At 52.5% G+C, this 21704-nt stretch overlaps 1 protein-coding gene across 2 annotated transcripts; it reads right to left on the bottom strand.

The window, feature by feature from the left end:
• Positions 1–1378: 1378 nt before the first annotated feature.
• On the bottom strand, positions 1379–21554 carry TYRO3 (TYRO3 protein tyrosine kinase). Of its 2 annotated transcripts, none has more exons than XM_053595861.1 (19): positions 21494–21554; positions 18422–18605; positions 18099–18199; positions 16699–16869; positions 15170–15256; positions 14196–14311; positions 12216–12393; positions 11407–11552; positions 10753–10897; positions 10307–10436; positions 10126–10226; positions 9752–9847; positions 8948–9028; positions 8392–8484; positions 7877–7998; positions 7336–7445; positions 7009–7168; positions 6668–6804; positions 1379–2906 (listed from the first exon to the last, which is right to left on the bottom strand). In XM_053595861.1, exons 2-19 carry the CDS (start codon positions 18592–18594, stop codon positions 2510–2512), a joined length of 2544 nt encoding a protein of 847 aa, XP_053451836.1. In that variant the 5' UTR covers positions 18595–18605; positions 21494–21554; the 3' UTR covers positions 1379–2509. The 2 variants fall into 2 exon arrangements, with proteins under 2 accessions (XP_053451836.1, XP_053451835.1); XM_053595860.1 differs by lacking the exon at positions 21494–21554 and adding an exon at positions 20356–20757.
• Positions 21555–21704: the final 150 nt, after the last annotated feature.

Raw genomic sequence — 21704 nt, 5'->3', positions numbered from 1 at the left:
AGGTTCAAGCCCGGCCCTGGCCAAACTGCAACAACAACAAAAAAATAGCCAGGTGTTGTGGCAGGCGCCTGTAGTCCCAACTACTAGGGAGGCTGAGGCAAGGGAATCGCCTAAGCCCAGGAGTTGGAGGTTGCTGTGAGCTGTGTGATGCCACGGCACTCTACCCAAGGCAACGAAGTAAGACTCTGTCTCTAGGGCGGCGCCTGTGGCTCAGTCGGTAGGGCACTGGCCCCATATACCGAGGGTGGCGGGTTCAAACCCGGCCCTGGCCAAACTGCAACCAAAAAATAGCTGGGCGTTGTGGGGGGCGCCTGTAGTTCCAGCTACTCGGGAGGCTGAGGCAAGAGAATCGCCTAAGCCCAAGAGCTGGAGGTTGCTGTGAGCTGTGTGAGGCCACGGCACTCTACCGAGGGCCATAGGGTGAGACTCTGTCTCTACAAAAAAAAAAAAAAAAAAAGACTCTGTCTCTAAAAAAAAAAAAAAAAAGAAGTTCCTGGCTCAGAGCCTGTAGCACAGTGGTTACAGCGCAGGCCACATACAATAAAGTTGGCGGGTTTGAACCCAGCCTGGGGCGAACTAACCAACAACAACTGCAACAAAAAATAGCCGGTGTTGTGGTGGGTGCCTATAATCCCAGCTGCTTGGGAGGCTGAGGCAGAATTGCTTGCGCCTGAGAGTTTGAGTTTGCTGTGAGCTGTGACACTACGGCACTCTACCCAAGGCAACATAGTGAGACTGTCTCAAAAAACAAAAACAAAAAAAGTTCCTCAAAGTATTTGCATTTCCAGAAGATCAATGATGGTAATCTCTAGGTGGTGGAGTATGAGTAATTAGCATCTTTTTCCCCCTTTCTTTGAGACAGAGTTTCACTTTGTTGCCCTTGGTAGAGTGCTGTGGCTTCACAGCTCAAAGCAACCTCCAATTCCTGGGCTTAGGTGATTCTCTTGCCTAAGCCTCCTGACTAGTTGGGGACTATAGGAGCCTGCCACAATGCCCGGCTGCTATTTTGTTGTTGTTGCAGTTTGGCCAGGGCTGGGTTTGAACCCACCACCCTCAGTATTGGGACTGGCACCCTACCCACTGAGCCACAGGCACTGCCCAGCATCTTTTCTTTATGATTTTCTGTGTTTTCCTAATTGTCTACAATGACTATGTATTATCTTCAATATAAGATTCACTAGGGTCTTATCTAATTATAAAAGCATTTTGTGCTTAATGCAGAGAAGTTGGAAAATCCAAAGAAAAAAGTCCCATTAATCACATCATATAGATAACAGCTGTTAACATTTTGATATGTCTTTCCAGACTTTTGTCTATGCAGAGATTATTTTTGTGATCTGAAAAAAAAGTAAACATTTAAGAGACAAAGTCTTGTGTCTTTATTCTTCAATTTTATTTGTTTTTAAAGAGCATCTAACCACTTGGAAATGTCCCTAACACAAGTGCCTGCCCCATGCATTCCAGGAGGCTCCCCCAGCCAGGGCTGGGGTCCAGGCTCCAGAATTCCCCCTCACCCACACCAGCCATCAGGCCTATTTTTTCTTTGGAGACTTGGGACAGAAGAGGGTCTCCAGTTAGAGGGGAAGTTTGGACTAAGGGTCTCTGTTGGAAGGGTTGGGCTCAGACACAGCTGCCTGTTAGTCTTATGATATTTGGGATTTCATAGCATGCTCAGATTGTGGGAAGGCATAGAGAAGGATTCTTGAACTCCTCTCCAGCCTCACTCCTTCCTGGGCAAGCCCCATAGCACCCCTTCCTCTTGTTGGGCTTGGTACATTGTCTTTAAAAGAGGGGCATCTGGTAGCCTGTGATACCATGCCTCGCTGTGGACTGGTCAGCTTCAGAGAAGCACTCTCCTCTCACCACCCCCCACCCTTCTCCTGGCCTAGGTAGGGTGGGGAATCAGAAAGGTGACAAAAATTCAGACCTGAGAGTGTTCCTCCAATCACAGGGCTTGGAACCTGACTATACCAAACCCTTACCAACTCTCACCTAAAAGGGTATAATACAAGGACACTCTTTGTGACTTGGAGGAAGCAAACCTAGGTATTTAAACCCCAAGTGTGGGCACAGCTGGGCCCCAAGGCTGGAGGCATCTCAATGCATGCATTAAAGCAGCAGGGGCAGCTTAGCCGGGAGGGTAGGAACCCACAGGGCTGGATCTACCCTGCCCCCACTGCCATCCATACCCATGGTAACCATGGAAACATAACTACACCCCCTCCACACACACACACACACACACCCCATTCCTGCCAGCTGCCTGGATTCAGACAACCAAGTCTGGCCCACCTCCATCAAGCCAAGGCCTGAACTGATGTCAGGTTGGCCATAGAGTGGTTGCAGGAAGAACTGGGACTGGGCAATTTGGTCAATCCAGGCTTCCCAGCACAGCTTGGGAGGACTACCACAGGAGTCTCCATACCTTGCTGTCTGGGCTGGGGTCAGACAGGGCTTAAGTCAGCCAGCAGACCCAGTGGGATGGTCCCGGATGCCCTCTGCCTACGGACTAACAGCTACTGTGGGGCAGTAGCCCTTGTTGCAGCAGTAGCAGTCTCTGGCCCTCATTGAGGGGGCTTTCTGGCTGCTGCTCCTGCTCTGCCTGCCCAGGCTGCTCAGCCAGCCCTCCAGGGCTGAGGATGTACCGATAGTCACTGGGGGTGCCCCCCACTTCCCCCATGCCACTGCCATCCCTAGCCCCGCTGCTGGACTGATTCCCACCAGGCAGCTCAGGACTGCCTCCCTCTGCAGGCTCCCCGGCTCTCTCTATGTTGATGTACAAGGGGTCCTGGCTGGTGGACAGCACAGACAGCTGGCCCAGAATGTTCTCCAGTTCCATTCGCAGGCATGTGAAGCTTGGGCGCTGCTTTGGGTCAGCACTCCAGCACTGGTACATGAGTTCATACCTGCAGTGGACAGAAGAGTGAGGGGAGGTAGTGGTCCTTCCCTCAAAAATAGCAACAACAGAGGGCCCCCCCTTTTTTTTTTTGTAGAGATAGTCTCACTTTATGGCCCTCGGTAGAGTGCTGTGGCCTCACACAGCTCACAGCAACCTCCAACTCCAGGGCTTAAGCAATTCTCTTGCCTCAACCTCCTGAGTAGCTGGGACTACAGGTGCCCGCCACAACACCCGGCTATTTTTTTTTTGGTTGCAGTTTGGCCGGGGCCGGGTTTGAACCCGCCACCCTCGGTATATGGGGCCGGCGCCCTACCGACTGAGCCACAGGCGCCGCCCAGAGGGCCCCCTTTTTTGAGACAGAGTCACTCTGTTCCCTGGCCAATTATAGGCCCCTTAATCACAAGACAGTGGGATTTTTTTTTTTTTTTTTTTGTAGAGACACAGTCTCACTGTACCGCCCTCTAGCCCTGGGGTAGAGTGCCGTGGCGTCACACGGCTCACAGCAACCTCTAACTCTTGGGCTTACGCGATTCTCTTGCCTCAGCCTCCAGAGCAGCTGGGACTACAGGTGCCCGCCACAACCCCCGGCTATTTTTTTGTTGCAGTTTGGCTGGGGCTGGGTTTGAACCCGCCACCCTCGGCATATGAGGTCGGCGCCCTACTCACTGAGCCACAGGCGCCGCCCAACAGTGGGATTTTTAAAAATGTGATTTTAATACACTTACGTATAGAGTTTATAATGTATTAGGCACTATTCAAAGCATTTTACATTTATTGAATTATTTAATTCTCACAACAGCTCTATGAAATAAGTGATCCCTATTTTACATATGTGGAAACTGACACACTGAGAGGTTAAGAACTTGGTCAAGGTCCCACAGGTAGAAAGTGACAGAGCCCTGACTTGAAGCCAGATAGGTTGGCTCCAAAGTGTCTCCTATGCTGAGTGAGCAACATTTGCTCAGGCAGACTTAAGTATTCATTGCTGGCTTGGCAAGGTGGGTCATACCTGTAATCCTAGTACTCTGGGAAGCTGAGGCAGGCGGTTTGCCGGATGCCTATGAAAGAGCAAGACTCCCGTCTCTATTAAAAATGGAAAAAACTAGCTGGTGTTATGGTGAGCACCTGTAGTTCCAGCAACATGGGACGCTGAGACAAGAGGACCTCTTGAGCCCAAGAGTTTAAGGTTGCTGTGAGCTATGACGCTGTGCCACTGGGCTCTACCCAGGGTGACAATGTGAGACTGTTTAAAAAAAAAAAAAAGTCAGCAGTGCCTGTGGCTCAAAGGAGTAGGGCGCCGGCTCCATATGCAGGAGGTAGTGGGTTCAAGCCCAGCCCCGGCCAAAAACTGCAACCAAGCAAGCAAGCAAGCAAGAAAGAAAAAAGTAAGTTATGCCTTTAAAAACAACAACAACAACAAAAAAGAAATTAAAAAAAAAAAAAATGAGCAAGGAAGTAATAAAAAAAAAAGTCAGGTGGTGCCTGTGGCTGAGTGGGTAGGGCGCCGGTCCCATATACCGAGGGTGGCGGATCGAACCCGGCCCCGGCCAAACTGCAACAAAAAAACAGTTGGGTATTGTGCGTTGTGGCGGGTGCCTGTAGTCCCAGCTACTCGGGAGGCTAAGGCCAGAGAATTGCCTAAGCCCAAGAGCTGGAAAGTGAGACTCTTGTCTCTACCAAAGAAAAAAGTCTTCACTGCTCATGGATACCTTTGAGTATCTGAAAAAAGCTTCCAGGCGTCTTCCCCAACAGGAATACTTTTTACATACAATTTCACTCTGAAGCCTATCACTCACAACTCCTCAAGAAATGCCTCAAGCTAAAGGGGGAAAAAAACCCAAAACCTAACGAGAATGGGCTGGAGATCAAGTCCAGTAACAGCAAAGGCCTGCCTTCTTGCCTATGCCCAGGACAAACCCTCCCTAACCCCCAGCACTGCCTCACACACCAGCTCTGCTAATAGTCTTACTCCTCCCCTCTTACTCTTACTCCCAGTGACGAATAATCATGTCAGAAACCAGTGGGCTGTGGGAATGGTCTGGGGCCATGGGTAAATGGCCAGACCGGGACACATTCTCAAGGCTGTGTCTGGAGCCAGCTGGCACATGTCCACCAGGCTGCCTGGTAGGACGCCAGTGCCCGCCCATCCTCCATTGACAATTGCAGCTCCAGCCTGGGAAAAGGTTGAGTCAGGGCCTGGTCCCCACAGCCCATCAGAGTTTCTGGAGTTCTAGATTTGGACTGGGGCAGGCATTAGCCACTAGACCTGAACATCCTACCCCTACCATGCCCTGAGCTCTGCTGAATGAATAGCAGAGGCCTGGTTTATGTTTTTGGATTTTTCTCTCAGGTGCAGGTAAGTCACTCACAGCCCAGGCTCAGGGCACTTCACACCTACTACCCTAGAGAAGGACCCCACCATTCAGGCTAAACCGTCCTCTGCCTGCCCATTACTGAAGGCCTAGCCTCATAGCAAGAAAAACAGAGCAGATGGCCAGGCATGGTGGCTCACACCTGTAATCCTAGCACTGTGGGTGGCCAAGGCAGACGGATTGCCTGAGCTCAGGAGTTTGAGACCAGCCTGAGCCAGAGTGAGACTCTGTCTCTAAAAAGTAGCTGGGTATTACGGCGGGCACCTATAGTCCCAGCTACTTGGGAGACTGGGGCAAGAGGACGGCTTGAACCCAAGAGTTTGAGGTTGCTGTGAGCTATGATGCCACACCACAGCACTCTATCCAGGGTGATAGAGTGAGACTCTGTCTTGAAAAAAAAAAAAAAAAACTAGCAGATTCTTATCTCTGGATCATAGTAGACTCCCTTTTCCTGGTCCTCACAAAAGGTCCTCTGGAGGCTCAGGGAGACCCTGGGTTGGATAGAGTGGGGGAGTAAGACTAGAACAGAGAAATCATGGTTGGTGTCATGGTTAAGAGCACATACTCTAAAAACCCACTTCATTCATTTAATAGCTGTGTGACTGGCCATGTTACTTAACCTCTTTAATTCTATTTCCTCATCTACAAAATGAGGATAATAATAGTCTTTTCCTCTCATAGCTAAAGGAAAATTACCTGAAAGAATGCCAAAGTGCCCAGCTAATGTTACTGATACCCTCATCAACAAAGAGTTTGATGCCATTGTTTACTGTGAGAGGTATCACCGCACACCCTTTCTGGACTTGCAGAAAGGAAGGGAGGCAGATACCTTCTTCCCAGGGTCTCAGTTCCTTATCTTAGGTCCCTTCCATTCCCTTAAGAGGAGGGCAAGACCAAGGAAAAAAGTCAACCCCCTACTCCCTCTGCCCCCTCCTTGCAAAACAAAGACAGTGATGGAGTAGCAATGTTTCTGCGGAGGGTGCAGCCCTATCTGAAGGGGAGGGAGAGCTCAGTCTGGGAGGTTTCCTTGGACTAGCTGGGTGTGGAGAACAAAGGAGGCAGGGGTGGGGATAAGGTGACAAGGAAACTTGCACTGTTGTTTAACCCTGTACTTTCTGCCCTGGTGTTCTTAGTTCTCCCTCCAAACCATAGGAAAGAGAGTGGTAGAAAAAGCTAGAGCGAGAAACATGGGCTAGGAAAGGGAGAAAGAAAGAAACAAGGGAGGCGGTGGATGAATAGTGAGTACGAGGTAGAGGCCAGCCTTCTCTTGAACTGAAAGGATGTTTCTACCAGCTGAGCTTCTGAGTTCCTGCTGGGCCAGCAGCTGCAGTGGTAGCCATCAGCCAACATCCCAGATTCCTCTTTCCTTCCAGAATCCCCCTCCCAAGGTACTCACACGTCTTCCATACACTCTGGAGGCTGTTTCAGGCGGTTGCCGCCGATGAGGTAGTTGTAAATCTCAGCGTTTTCAATGCCAGCATATGGTGTCTGCCCTCGAGTCATGATCTCCCACATGGTCACCCCGAAGGCCCACTAGAATAGAATCAAGGGTGAGGAAAAGGTGTCACTAGGCTTCTTGAGCCAGGCAAGCACATTGGGGCTCAGGGGCCTCATCACTGGGCAGCAAAACACCAGAAAGCAGACCTGGCTAGGCCCTTGAGGGTACCAAAGGTCTGCTCACACACTGGTCCACACCACCTGAGTTACCATGAAGCCTCATCGTGTCACCCTGCTCACCACGTCACTGTGCACAGTATACAGGTTGTCAGCCAGGCTCTCCAGGGCCAGCCACTTGACAGGCAATTTGGAGGCACAGCCCTGACGATAATAATCTCCACTATAGATCTTTCGAGAGAGTCCAAAGTCGGCCACACACACTGTCATGTCCTCTGCCAGCCTGTGAGGGGTGTTGAAGGAGAGTCAGCTTTCCCCCATACTCATAGCTTTCTAGAGCCACCCCCGAGCTGTCCCAGTGCATATCAGATACGATCCCAGGCAGCAGCAGCCAACCATTAACTAGCTCCTCCTGGCACTAGCTGCTGTCTCCCACCCCAGAATTCATACATGCAATTCCGAGCAGCCAGGTCTCGGTGGATGAAGTTCCGAGAGCTCAGGTACTCCATGCCACAGGCAATGTCCACCATGAACCGGATCAGGGTTTGGAGAGGCAGGTTCTGGTGGGCAGACAGGAAAAGCTCAAGCTGGACCTGCCTAGCCAACTGAGGCAGGAGGATGGGTTCCCTGGCTAGAAGCCTAAAGACTGTCCTCAAAATCACTGGAAGAAAGGAAAGGGGATGGAGGGCCTTCCCAAGGCACAGAAGTTTTGGCAAATCCAAGCAAGAGTTTGAGAGCCAAGACTTCCCCAGCCTGGGGCTCCACAAGTCTCTTCTCCCAGAAAGGGCTCTGCTTAGCCCAAAATTCCCAGCAGGGTTTTGTGAAAGAAAAGGAAGCCTATTAGCTTAAAGGGATTCAAACTCTGAGCCATTCCCCAACTAGCTCCATCAGCCCTACCCACCGAGTCTCTCTCTGCTAGGGTCTCCATCCCTACCCAGGCTCTTTTCTCCCACCCTGTTTCCTCCTGGCCACCCCCACCCCAGGCACTCACAAAAGGGTTTTCCCCAATCCGGGAGGCAAGTAGGAAGGCGTGCAGGTCCCCGTGCTTCATGAAGGGTAGGATGACCATGGGGATGGGGAGACGGCCTTTAGCTCTGCTCCGAAGGCTCACCCCTGGGACAAGGGTGAGTCAGGAGCTGAGCACATAAAGGTCAAGGGACAGCTCAAGTGTCTACATAAGTCCCCACTAGCTGGGTCCCCCCCTCTAGCTCTGGCCTATGAACTACCGGCCTATGAACTACCCAGGAGGGCTCTGGCTGCTCCCAGATCCCCAGAGCATCTCCTCTGTCCCCTGTTCCTCCCACTCTGTCCACACAAGCAATCTTCATACGCAGACCTCCAGTACTCCTCACCTGGAGCATGGTCAGATTTTAGACTTTCCTTGCTATTTTGCCATCTGCTTACTTACCAGGTAAGTCCAAGCTTCTTTCCTACGGACTTTCCTCTCATCTTGTCTGCATATTTTTAGCCCAATTCTATAATTGCCTCTCCCAAAAAGGAGCTCACCAACAAGCTTGGCCACATGTGGATGGTCAAACTCCTTCATACAAGCCGCTTCCCTGAGGAACTCCTCAATGTCACTTGAAGCAATGATGTCAGCTGGAAGAAAAGGGTGGGGAAAAGGGAACAAAGAGAGATGTGCCCCTTTCACTGACCCAGGACTCCTAGGTCTTATCCTTCAGACGTTCTGGAATTCCCAGAGGGCCCAGAAAACAGTCAGCCATGAGCAGGAGAAACTCTCATGGAGTAGTGCTATCCAACAATTTTCCCACTTGCTGAGAGCCTTTCCTTTGGTCTGGGCAGACTAGCAGCTCAACCAGTGACAGCAGCAATCACCCTAAGAAGGAACTCAGAGGATGGTCAACGCTGACAGCAGAGAGCAATGACTGGGGCATGAATCTGTGTGTGAGGTTATGCTTGTGAATTATTCACATGATACGGCTAGTGCTAAATAGCTGTTCTTGGAAAATCTAGGGGCAAAGCAGAGCCTATTTCGGGATCATCACACCTTCTTCCCTCCCAAGTAATGCCCTCATGCCATAACCACTATTCATTCTCTCACCTTTCAGCATCTTTACAGCCACTTTCACAAAGGAGCCATCTTCCTGCTTCAGCTGGGCCTCTCGCACTGAACCAAACTCTCCTAGGAACCAATCCAAATGAGAGGGAGTCTTCTTTTCTTTTTTTTTTTTTTTTTTTTTTGAGACAGAGCCTCAAGCTGTCGCCCTGGGTAGAGTGCCGTAGCATCACAGCTCACAGCTACCTCCAACTCCTGGGCTCAAGGGATTCTCCTGCCTCTGCCTCCCAAGTAGCTGGCACTACAGGCACCTGCCACAACACCTGGCTTTTTTTTTTTTTTTTTGTGGTTTTTGGCCGGGGCTGGGTTTGAACCCGCCACCTCCGGCATATGGGACTGGCGCCCTACTCCTTGAGCCACAGGCACCGCCCCCGGCTATTTTTTGGTTGCAGCTGTCATTATTGTTTGGTGGGCCTGGCTGGATTCGAACCCACCAGCTTAGACGTATGTGGCTGGCACCTTAGCCACTTGAGCCATGGGTGCCGCTGAGAGGGACTCTTCTTAGCCTCCTGCTACCCACCCTCCTCCTTCCCAGGTGACCTTCCCTGGGGACACAAAATCATCAGAGGACGCTGGAGGAAGCTCTTTCACCCACAGCCAAAGCAAAGCATGCTAGGAGTGGCTTCTCAGCCTTCTCTGTCCCTAGCCACCATTTCCCCAAACATCCTCATCTTGTGAGTCTATAAGTATATCTTGTTTATAGGAACTGACCCAAATACAAAGTGATCGGGCAACCAAACATGTCTAGCTACAGCAAATTCACACCAATCCCTGCACAGCCCCATGTACCTTTGCCCAACATTCGGCCCAGGGTGAACTGCTGCTCTGGGATGAGCACATCTTCCAGTTTTTCCTTTAGTTCATCACTGATGCCCAAGCTATCCACTGTGGAGAGATTGGTGAAAAGGGGGAGGGATCTGGGTTCTGATCCAAACCCCAGCCTGCCTCTTATACCCCATCCTCCGCTCTCAGAGCACAGAGCTGAACTGAGCTCCCCCACCGCTGGGGTGGTAAACTTCATGAGGGTAGGTCTGTGTCTTTTTCACTATGTGCCTCAGACTCATTGAGGTTCAGACATATTGGTCAAGTCAATGAGTTGGTAAAAGGAATGCAGATAGATATAACACCACCCATTTTTTCCTCCCATGATACCCCCCACTCACATGTAGCCTCAATACGCTCAGGCCTTTCTCGATTGAAGGACCGGGCAGCCCGGAAATGGACAGCTGGCTCCCCCCGGGCCATGACACTGTCAAAGGCTTGCCTAAACGGAAAGCCAGGACTTAGGGTCAGTTCAAAGGTCTGTCACTACTTGCCTCTCCCTCCACATCCTCACCTCCTTACCCAAACCGTGTCTCCTTCCGCCTTTTTCTAAGCAGGATGAGGGCCAGGGCAGCGGCCGTTACCAGGGCTGTAAGCACACCAAGGACCACAGGCACCCAGGATGTCCGGCTATGGGGAGGGCCTTGCTGGCCTGTGGGAGGGAGGGGCAGTAACATGAGTGATGCTGACACAAGGGGGTCCCTTTAGAACTTTCCTAGGATGGCCATCCAGCCTGTTAAAGAGGCTCTTCTCAGTTAGTAAGGGTCCTGAGTGAAAGAGGCTCCAGTGGAAGACCCAAGAGTTCCTATCTGGTTAATGACAGGCCCTGGCTGTTGCGACCTATTGCCAGCCCAGGCCTCAACTTTGTAGGCCTATTAGAAGGAAAGGCACTAGCAGCCTCCTCCTACTAGTCTAGGTTGCCCTTGAAAGCCTTCATTCCCTGGTCCCCTTTCCTTGCCCGGCCTCACCTGCATGGTCATGAGAAGAGACCACCAGTGGTTGACTCCAGGGTCCACAGCCAACTGCATTGGTGACACACACACGCACAGTCAGGTCCTTCTGGGGATCCCAGCCTGTCAAATTGGCCCTGGTCCCTTCCACTGTCAGCTCATCCTGCAACCAGGAAAAGCCCCAACCCACACTGAGCCCAAAAAAGCATCCCTCTGCGGCTTGAGGGCAGAGAAAGGCCCAGCTAGGAACATGGGAGTCTAGGGACACCGTGGATTTAGGGGCTGTACGAATAAACCTTCTGGGAGTCATCACATTCTTGCTCTGGGCCACAGAGGCCGCTCCAGAACAAACAAGGCTCAGTTGGAATGCTCAGGTGGGGGATGGGAAGAGATTGAGCTGGGGACAAAGCCTTATCTGTGCCCTCCCCCAGCTGATGCAGGAATGTGCTTCCTGCTTTAGATACAAAGTAGATACAGGATGCGATCCTAATAGGAGACATAATCCTAGGAGGAGTGGAGTTTCCAAGGGAGGCTGGGAGGAGTAGATTCCCTGAAGCAGTGGGAGGCCCAGGCCCACCAAAGATAATTATTCTGAAGCCCTAAAAGGCCTTTAGACCTTGAGGGCTGATACTCCAGGAGAGTGGAGAAAGTGGAGGGTTCTGTCTCCCTTACCTGGGTTCCATTGTCTTGAACCCAGAACAGTTTATAGGGTCCCAGGGGGCCTTCCAAAGGGCCCTCAGGGATCACTTCTTCCCACTCCAGGATGAGGCCTGAGTCTGTGCGGATGGCATGGAGGTTTTGAGGTGCACTGGCTGGGGCTGTACCCAAAGAGAGAAGGTTGCTAAGATCCCTGCCCTTCCCACCATCACTATCCCACGCTAACCTTTGGAACGAACTCCCAAGAACTAAAGAGCTCAGAGAGCAACAGATGGGGGAAAAGGTCACCTCCCTGCTGTGAGAGCACTCACCCACTGTGCAGAGAGGGTAAACAGTGGGCTGGGAGCACCCCAGCTCAGCAGTGCTGCTCTTTATCAGCATAGTTACTGCCCCTCTGCCCCTCTGCCCCACCTTCACCGCTCCCCTCTCACAACTATGCCAGCCTATTGGCCAGAGAACTCCCAGCAAGTTCCTGTCACAGTGTCTTGGTACTTCCTGTACCCTCTTCCTTAGGTGATTTCTCCCAAATATTTGCATGGCTTCTTCCCTCACCCACGATCTCCTCACAGGTTTTCCTTGACTGCCCAGGGGCACTTGTTATCACTATATTATCTGATTTTGCTTAGTTTGCTTATCTCTTCCACTCATAAGAATTAGATGCCAAGTGGTAAGTAGTGGGGGCAGCAGATGCTCAGCAAACATTTGCTGAATGATGCCTGATCCTCTCTGTCTGGTAGCTCCTCTCAATCAACTCCATTCAGAACTCAAGCCAACACAGCACCTCCCCTGTTGTAGCCCTGCCCAGCCTCTCTGGAGTCCCTTACCTAGACCCTTTGTTTGAAATGGCACCCAGTCAGCATAGGGCGAGGGCCCCAAGGCGTTGGCACAGCGCACCCTGAGGCTGTAGTTGGTGGCAGGCACTAGGTCCCGGAGCAGGCAGGTAAAGGGTGGCACAGGGACCACAACAGCCAGGACCTCCCAACCTCCTGGGGCCTGAGTCACCTATAGAAAAGCAGAAAACTAATGATACAGGGAAGGGTAGTCCCTAAGGCCTGTGAGATGAGACAGAAGATGGGCTATTAAGTATGGGAGCTTGAATTAATGCTTCCTCTAAGGCTATCATTAAATATTTGTAATTCATCCCCTCCCACCTGCCCCTACTCCAATAACACACTGGGTTCCACACTTTCATGCCTTTGCAAATGCTGTTCCTTTTGCTGGGAATGACCTGTTCTTCCTAGCAAAGCCCTAACTCATCCTTTAAGACTCAGTTCAGGGTGGCGCCTGTGGCTCAGTGAGTAGGGCGCCGGCCCCATATGCCTAGGGTGGCGGGTTCAAACCCAGCCCTGGCCAAACTGCAACAAAAAAAAAATAGCCGGGCATTGTGGCGGGCGCTGTAGTCCCAGCTGCTCGGGAGGCTGAGGCAAGAGAATCGCATAAGCCCAAGGTTGCTGTGAGCCGTGTGACTGCCATGGCACTCTACCAGAGGGCGGTACAGTGAGACTCTGTCTCTACAAAAAAAAAAAAAAAGACTCAGTTCAAATACCATTTTCTTGGAGAAAGCCATTCTCATCTACCACAGAAAACTCCTTGTCCCTTTGTACTTGGTGCATAACTATTAAAATACTTACCACTTACTGTAATTGTTTACATGCTATTTCAAGGTCTCAGAGCTTGAAACTGGGAGTGTAGGGGCACCATGAACCAATCCCTTGCTTTAAATTTGGGGGCCAGGAAAAGAGTACAAATAGAGATCCAGGTACTATATGGCTAAACATTCAAGCATTATAAGTTAACTAACAAACTATTACATACTTTTTATCTTAATAGCTTGACAAATAAACCTTCCAAACAGGTTTGCATCTATAATTCTCCAGATTCTTAGACTTAAGAGTCCCAAGTCAGGATGAGGTGGCACTGGAAGAGCTGGCCTCCAGCCAAGGGTTTGTGCCACGAGAGGCCTCATGTGCACAAGCTCAGCTCCCATCCTTCTCACAATGGCTTAGAGCTGCACATATCACAGTGTAGTCATCCTTAGGAAAATGGACCCGGAAAGAAGCCCACATAGGCCCTGGAAGCAGACTCAGGGCCATTAGAGCAAGAGATCCTGAATATGTAGACTGTGGTATGGCAGTGAGGGGGTCCTCATGATCTGGATGGCCATGACCCCCTTGGCCTTATAGACTCCTTGCCCAGGAACAACGGGTACAGCCAAGGAGGGCCAGAGTGGGGTCCACTAAATAGTGGAGTCCAAGGGCAGGGGCCCCTCCTGCCTAGGGGAATTGCCTAAAACAGATTTGAAAGGTGCTCGCTCATTAAATACCTTTTAAGAAAACAGACCAAAATGAGCAAGCCTGCATTGTCTCTGGTTTCTAATATCACCTTACCAGTTTTCCACTCACCAGGGCTTAGGACTCCTTCTGGTTCTGTTGTTCTCTTTGGCTTGAGATGGTTGGGGGGAGGGGAGGCATGAGAGTATGCTACCAGATAAATCAAATTTGGATTTTCATCTACATAGGCAAAACTCTTCCAGATACCCCAAATCTGCCCTAGTATTTGCTTTCCAGCCTGAAGAACACACGGGCTTGAGCAAATCTGCAGAGTCACTGAGTTGCCAGAGCACTCTGTGATAACACACAGTGGTCTGGGCTCTTCCTGCTAAGAAAAAGCAGCTGAACAGAGCTGGCGACCAAGCTCACTGGCAAGTCTAGTACGAATGATACCATTGTCAACAAAGTGCCAGCCAAGCAGCCAAAATGAATATGGACAGGCCTAGAGAGCCTGTCCAATCTATCTCAGCCTACCTGCACTGTACAGGATTGGAGCAGGGCTCGGCCATCAGCACCTGGCATCCAGGCCACGCTAGCATTGCTGCTGGAGAGCTTCGTCACGGTGATGTTGAAGGGGGCTGCAGGCAGTGCTGCGGATGGGGACTTAGAGTCAGTGCCCAGTAAGGATTCGAGAAGAGGGAGCAGGAGGCAAGGGAGTTAAGACTTGAGTCCCTCCCTAGGGTCTGGGGCACTCCCAGTACCACAGTGGTACACAAGCAACCAGTAGGGCACAGCTACTCATACCTGGGAGAGTGCCTAGGCTGTTGAGAGAGGTCGCCTCCCCCCGAATCAGGGGCCCTGTCTGACCAAGGAATAAGAAGAGAGTATGTGGGGGCAGCACCTCCAGCCTCAGGAAATACAAAGGAGAGACAGGCAGCTGCCCATGCAGCCACAGCCCACACACCAGCTCTCTCCCTCCCTCCCTCTCCTGTGTACCAGCCCTTAGGGTCTCCACTGCTATCATCCTCCTAGGAGGCTGCTTTCCCCACCCCCACTACCTCACAGGGAGTGCCAGAAACAAGCTTGGGCAGTGAGCTTTAACAATCTCCTGCTGACTCCCTCTCTCCCTCCCAAGGACTCTTCGTGATGGGAAATCTGCTGTGACGTCAGGATTCTATTCTTATCTCAGCCATGGTGGGGTCCAGGTGCTCCCACTAGGAATGGGAGCTATGCCAATTAACCCCTTATCTCTGAGATTCCAAGAGGGACGGAGGGGAGCTGGAACACCAAATGATTCTAACTGCAGGACAGCTCACTGAGTATGCCCCTGGCCTCACCTACCGTTCCTCTCTGCCAGGCCTGTCCTGGCTGCAATCAGCCAGGTTGCTTACTGCAGCCTTGGACTCCTAGGTTCCAATGATCCTCCCACCTCATCCTCCCCAGTAGCTGCGATTTTGTGGGTGAGCCATTATATGTGTGAGCCACCACACCTGGCTCAGTCCTCCTACCTTGAAGATGAACTGTAGCTGGGCGTGAAGAGGCCAGACCTTTTAGGTTGTGAGCTTCACAGGAAAACACAGTGCTCTGGGTCACCCCTGGGACCAGAAAACCTCAGTCAGCCCCCCAAGCAGCAATTCCCAATCCATATGAGAAGGATGGGGAAGGGGGCCACTCAGGCTCTAGCCTGAACATCCTAGAAGTCTCTCCAGTCAAAGGAACGGGACAGACGGTGGGACATGGTGAAATGAACAGGGACTCTGGAGACTAATGAGCCTGGATAGGGCTCTGTCTTCTCATCTCTCAAATGACAGAACTGTGAGAATCAGGTAACGTGTAAAGTGCATGGCATGCAGCAAGCACTTGAGAAATGTTACACCACTTCTCCCACCTCAATCCCTTCTCCCACAAACTGCCTCCCTTTTCCGGTCACCCCTTTATTGTGCATACCAGAGCTCTTCTCTGTTTGCTCAGTGCCCTACAGTTGCTGTATCTGCAGATGCTTTGCCTACCAATAGTTCTCAGTTCCTTATGCATGTGTCTTGTCTCCCCAGTTAGGCTCAGTTCTCTGGGGGCTGAATAATGGTTTCTATTTCCTTTATGTTCCTTCACTCTCCCGTGGTGCCTAGCGCAGTGTGGTGTGTGGAGTAGGAGTTCAGTGAGTACTCATTATCAGGCTGCCTGCCTGAGGGTCCCAACCACGCACATCTGGAAGGAAATGAACCCAGCCTCCTCTCCAATCTGCTCCAACTCAGAGGCACTCTGAGGACCTGCCCTTGCTTCCAACAGGCCCTGTAGTCCACCTCTTCTCAAGATTCAAACTGCTGGGGACTTAACAGCTCAGCGCCCCTTCCCTCTTACCTTCCGGCACATAAGACCAAGCTCGGCCTCCCAGTTTTTTGCTCAGGTCAAGCCTGAACCAGAAACAGTAAACTTTATTTCCTAGATAAGCACGCCTCACAAGCACGTGAGGTCCATGCCTGAGGATTGTGGGGCACAGGCAGTTGTGCAGGCATGACTTGCAGAGGTATGAACAGATATTATTGTTTGGGAAAATGTCTGGAGATTTCTGGAGAAGGCCCCTGTATCTTTGTGCTGGCTTCCCCTACTCCTTCTCACTCCCTTCCTTCCCCTCTGCAGCCTGAGAGTCTTGTCAGTGTCCGCCAGATACTCCTCCCTAGCTTTGCGTGGGCTGGTTTCTGGCTCTGTCCCTTGGGAGGGGGAGGAGGGATGGGTGCTCCTGGTCTCATACAATTCATCTCCCAGGGCCAGCTGTGTATGATCTGGCCTGCTGTGAGCAAAAGGAGGCCCCACACCCTCCTTAGGCACACACCGCAGGATCACCACTAATGAGCCACCCAGCCAGCCTAGCACACCTGACTAATGAGCTTAGTAATGGCTCAGCTCACGTATCCAGACACTGGGGTTTGCTCTGGACATTCACAACAGTAAACTTGGCGACTGAAGCAGATTCAAACTCTACCAGCTTCCCACCCTCAAGGGCCCAGCTCATTCCCAGCCCCCTCCTGACACTGCTTACCTGTTACATTTAAAACAGATGGAGAGGGAGCAGGTCCCCCAACCTTCGTGCCTCCTCTCCACCAGACAATAGTAACAGGTTCAGGGGGACCCACGGCCTCACAAGAGAGTTGGAAAGGGGCATTGGGTGGCACTGCCACATCTTTTGGCTCCACTGTGAAAAATGGCACACCTAAGAAGAAAAGAGGAGTGGGGAATGAACTTCACTACCTCTTGGCTTCCTTTTGCACAAAAGAACAAGTCTGCTTCCATTTGAAGTCCCCTGTGAAGATCCCCACAGGCCCCTTATGAATGAGTGGACAGCAGAGAAGGCAACTTCGCTTCTTCAGCCTCCTTAGGAATATTTTTGGGTTTTTATGTTTGTTTGTTTGTTTTTAGAGACAGAGTTTCACTTTGTCGCCCTCAGTAGAGTGCTGTAGCATCACAGCTCACAGCAACCTCCAGCTCTTGGGCTGAGATGATTCTCTTGCCTCAGCCTCCCAAGTTAGCTGGAACCACAAGCACCCGCCACAATGCCCAGCTATTTTTTGTTGCAGTTTGACTGGGGCTGGGTTCGAACCCACCATTCTCGGTATATGGGGCCAGTGCCCTACTTACTGAGCCACAGGCGCCACCTGTTTTTGTTGTTGTTCGTTCGTTCGTTTGTTTGTTTTTGAGACAGGGTTACACTATGTTACCCAAGCTGGCCTCAAAATCCTGGGCTTAGATAATCCTCCCACCTCAGCCTCCTAATAGCTATAACTAACTATATGCTTGCACACTGCCACCATGTCTGCCCCACACCTTAGGCATACCATTTATGCTGCCCCCTTAGGCATGGCAAATTCTATGAACAGTCCCCACACTCCCTTCCCAGACCTGCTCTGACAGCTTTTCTCAAGTAAGGGAGGAGGCTGGGGGTGGGGAACTGGGGAAGGGGCAAGAATGGAGGGGGAGGGGGTAAGAACTTTAGCAGAATTCTGCTTGCTGACAGGCCTCAGCTCCCTTTCAGGGCCCTTTGTTACATTTTTAGTCACTTTGTTTTCCTGGGCTGAATAGCTTTGCTCCTGCAGCTGTGGAGCCTTGTTCCCCTCCCTCACCACCCACCTCGGCCAGGCCACTTGGCAGAACAGGGTCCAGCCCCAGATGGGTGCTTGAGTCTTATTGAGGCTTATTGCTCAGACAAGTGAAATAGCCTGTACTCCATAGGCTGTGAACTCTAGTTGCCCCCTTGGTTCTCAGATACCCAAACTCCAGTGGGTAAGGTCTTCCAATGTCTGAGGTGGACCTAGAGCCAGGTACAACCAGGCCCCATTGGGCAATGGGGCAGCCCAGCTTCCACTGAGTTCTCTGCAGAGCTATGGTCACCAACAGATAGCACCTGCTCCTGGCAAACATGCCCATGTGGCTCTGCCTCCTCACCTTCTACCGTGAGCCACACCGGCTGAGAGGTCTCAGTTTCTCCCCCATCCTCCACCTGGCACCAGTAACGGCCTGCATCAGAGCGTTCCACTGACTTCAGGCTGTGAAAACAGGATAGCAGGTTTGCTTCTCAGGTCAAGGGGACAGCTCTGTTGGGCAAACTTGATGGGTTCAGCCTGTCCCCGCTTCTAGAAGCTTCCACAGGTTGTCAAATTTTAAAAAAGTACAGACTTCTGGGTGTCAGGATAATCCCCAGCTCCCAAGACCCAAAAAGAACACAGCCTGGGGGCAGGCACCCCACACCTTCCCCCACACTCCTGCACCTGAGGAAACCAATCCAGTGCTGCTCGCTGACCGGGATGTACAACTGGTCCACACTCTGGACCACAGCCCCATCCTTCACCCACTGTATCTCAGGCTCCTCCATTCCCTCCACGCTGCAGTTGAGCTTCACCGGCTGCCCCTGAGACACTGTCAGCTTCACTGGGGCTCCCATGAGCTTCAGGCCTGAGGAGTGGGAAGGAAAATGTGTCATAAGACCTTGTGTCTGGAAACAAGTGTCCATTCTCTTCCAGAGAGCAGCTTCTGTGTCAGAGGGGTCTTTCTCAGACAGTGCCAAGGAAGCAGAGGCAGGACAGTGTGGGAAGGAAGGTGGCCTGGACCTTGGCTAGGGGAAGGGGCGTGACAAGCTCTCCAGGTCTCATTTCTGTCACTGCCAAATTTCCTCCAGCTCTGAAGACCTCTTCTCCATATGCTCCTGCTGGGTTCAACCACCAAAAAGAAGGCAAGCTGGGCCCAAGCAATGGGGAGTTACCCTGTGGGGCGGGCACTGCCCTAGGAATGAATGTTGCACCCAACCAGTGCAACAGGCTGCCATGCCAGCTCTCTGCCCAAGCTGTCAGCCTGAACCTGAACTGCTACCAGCACCCTCTGCACCCCACCCTGCCAAATGAAGGGAGGCTGAGGAAGGAAAGGAAAGGGTGCTCCCCTGAAGTGGAGAACATATGGCTGCAAAACCACGTCAGATCAAACACATGGCAGCCTTCCTGGCAGCCACCCGCTCTATTAATACCTGAATGTGTGCAGGGGCGGGCGAAAGGAAGGTGGGAGGCAGAAGGGAGAGGTAGCACCCTAAGCTGGGGAGCCCAATGCCCCAGAGCCACTGTCATATTCACAGAGGCCACCCTCTGGAACCCTATCCTTTGCACACACACACACACACACACACACACACACACACACTCCTCTCCCGGCTCTTGGCATGCTTTGAAGCAGAGACCGGGGCAGGTGAAGTATCTGCAGAGATGAAATCCAATCCTGCTTCTTCTTGCCCTTTGCTGTGTGACTCTAGGCAAAGTCCTAGGCTATCTCAACACCAAATACACACATTTCAGCTTCTAAATACTTGTCACCCTCTTTCCATTCTCTTCCCTGAGAGTCTGATACGGCAGGGAATGTTGTCCTAAGAGAAGGTGCCAGCCCAGTAGTTGCTGCCCTTGCCTGTGTCTCTTCCCTACTCCGTTCACCCTCTCAGGATCTGTTAACAGGACAAGAAGGGACAGCCTCACACTCCATATGCAGCCAGAAGTCCCAGAAGTGTGTAATGTGAACTTGGGGAACAAGGTGCAGTACGAGCACTTCCTCCACCAGCAAAGGGCTGGGCAGCTTCAGGAGAGCATAAAGCTAAGCCCCCCCACCCCCAGAAGATCAGCAACCTTGCCCCAGCCCATCCTCTCCAACATTCCTTATTTTAGGAAGCTCTGAGAGCAGAGGAACTGGAGTATACCCAGATTTTTTGTCACTGGGCACCCTCACAACCCTTGTACCTAAACGCTAGCAGGGTGACCCTTGAATGCTTAGCTCCAACCCGCGGTTTCAGAGTGGGACCTCTGTGTATGGCGGGCAGAATGGGGTCCTAAACTGGGGAGGGGAGAGCAAACAGTTAGAACAGCAAGGCGGGAAAATCCACTCTCAACCCTCCTCGCTGACCACACACCCCACTCCCTTCTCTTCCACCCCGCCAGAAAAGCACCGGGCACAAGAAAGTTGGGGGTGGGGGCCCTAATGGTAGATCTGGCAGCGAACACTCCGCTGCGCTCCCTCCCCGGGTTCCCAAGCCTCGGCCTTCCAGCTTCGGTCCCCTCACTCAAATCTTCGGCCCGCCCAGGCCCGGGTCTCGCTCAGCTGGGCTCCGATTTTTGGCAGCGCCCCTCTGCAGCCCCCCGCTTTCCGCCCGCCTCCGGGGCCAGCCCCTAACCTGCGGCCGCAGACTCCGGGAGCAGCAAAGAGGCCAGACCCACCAGCAACAGCAGCAGCTCGGGTGGCGGCGGCGGCGGCGGCGGCGGCAGCGGCGGGAGACCGGGTTGCCCCATGCTCCGCCTCAGCGCCATCGGCGGCGACGCCGAACCATGCCGGGCCCGGCCCTCGAGCGAGCAGGGAGGCGGGAGGAAAGAGGTGGGAGGAGGCAGGAGAAAAGGAGGAGGAGGGAGCAGGGTCGCGGGAAGGGCTGCGGCCGCCGGGGGGCGGCGCTGGGGCGAGTGCCTCCGAGACCCACGCCCGCTCCGGGTCGCGGTCGCGCCGTTAGCGGCGCGGGGTCCTCGGGGCCGCTTCTGGGCCACCGCGCTCCTTCCACAGCCGTCGCCGCTGTCGCCGCCGCTGATTCATGTTCTTCTCCCAGCCGCCTCCTCCTCCCGGCCCGCCCGCAGCCCGAGCTCGTACCGCCCCCCCGCGGAGCCCGAGTGGCTCGCGGAGCTCTACCCCTGGCCGGAGCCAGCCCGCTCCACCGCCAGACGTCCCTCGCCCCAGCCGTGCCACCCGCGCCCCAGTGACCCCCGTGCCGAACCCGAGCGCCTGGCTTGGTCTACTGGATGGGAACCCCGGCCACGCCTCTCCTTTCCCTTAACACAGGCCAGCGTCTTTTCCAACCCAACACTTCACATCCTTCCTTTAAAACCTCTCTACCTCTATCGCACCCCAACTTTTGTCCGGACTCTGATCCCACTCCTAACCATCAAGCCCTGCGTGACCCAAGGGTCCCCCCCACAGGATCTGCTCGCATCCTTCCTGCCTCTTTTTCATTGAGCCGAATTCCCCATTTTCGTGCTCGATTTCCCATACTTCATCGCCAAGTATCCTCCTGCCTGGAAATGACCATTCTCTCCAGTCTACCTTCCCAGCATGTTTTCCACTGTGGGTCTTGGGTCTGTGGTTTTCCAAGACCTTCACGGTAACCCGAGGTTTTATCTGTTACACTACATACTCACTGCTACACCACACAAGCTGAAGTCCAATCACCCCCATCTTTGGGGCTATCATTCTTCCTCTGCTTCTACTCCTTTCCCCAGGATATGGTATGGAAGTTGGCCGTGTCCTCACATTGTCCAATGAAGTATTACCTCTTAATAGTAGACCATCTTGCACACAGTAGGCACTCCGTAAGTAAATACGCAGAAACCTATTGAATAAATAATTGCCTCAAAACCTGCCCCACAATTAGTAATCATGGGGGGGGGGGCGTGCCCGCGGACATCCTGTCCAGCAGACCAAGAGCTGGTTCCAAACCAAACCTACTAAGGGTTCTCCTCCCCTTGCCCTTGACTCTGCCTT

Source organism: Nycticebus coucang, chromosome 6 (assembly GCF_027406575.1).
Source record: "Nycticebus coucang isolate mNycCou1 chromosome 6, mNycCou1.pri, whole genome shotgun sequence".
NCBI classification, from domain to species: Eukaryota; Metazoa; Chordata; class Mammalia; order Primates; family Lorisidae; genus Nycticebus; species Nycticebus coucang.
Note: the sequence above shows the minus strand (reverse complement) of the source record. Positions and strands in the feature narration are given on the sequence as shown.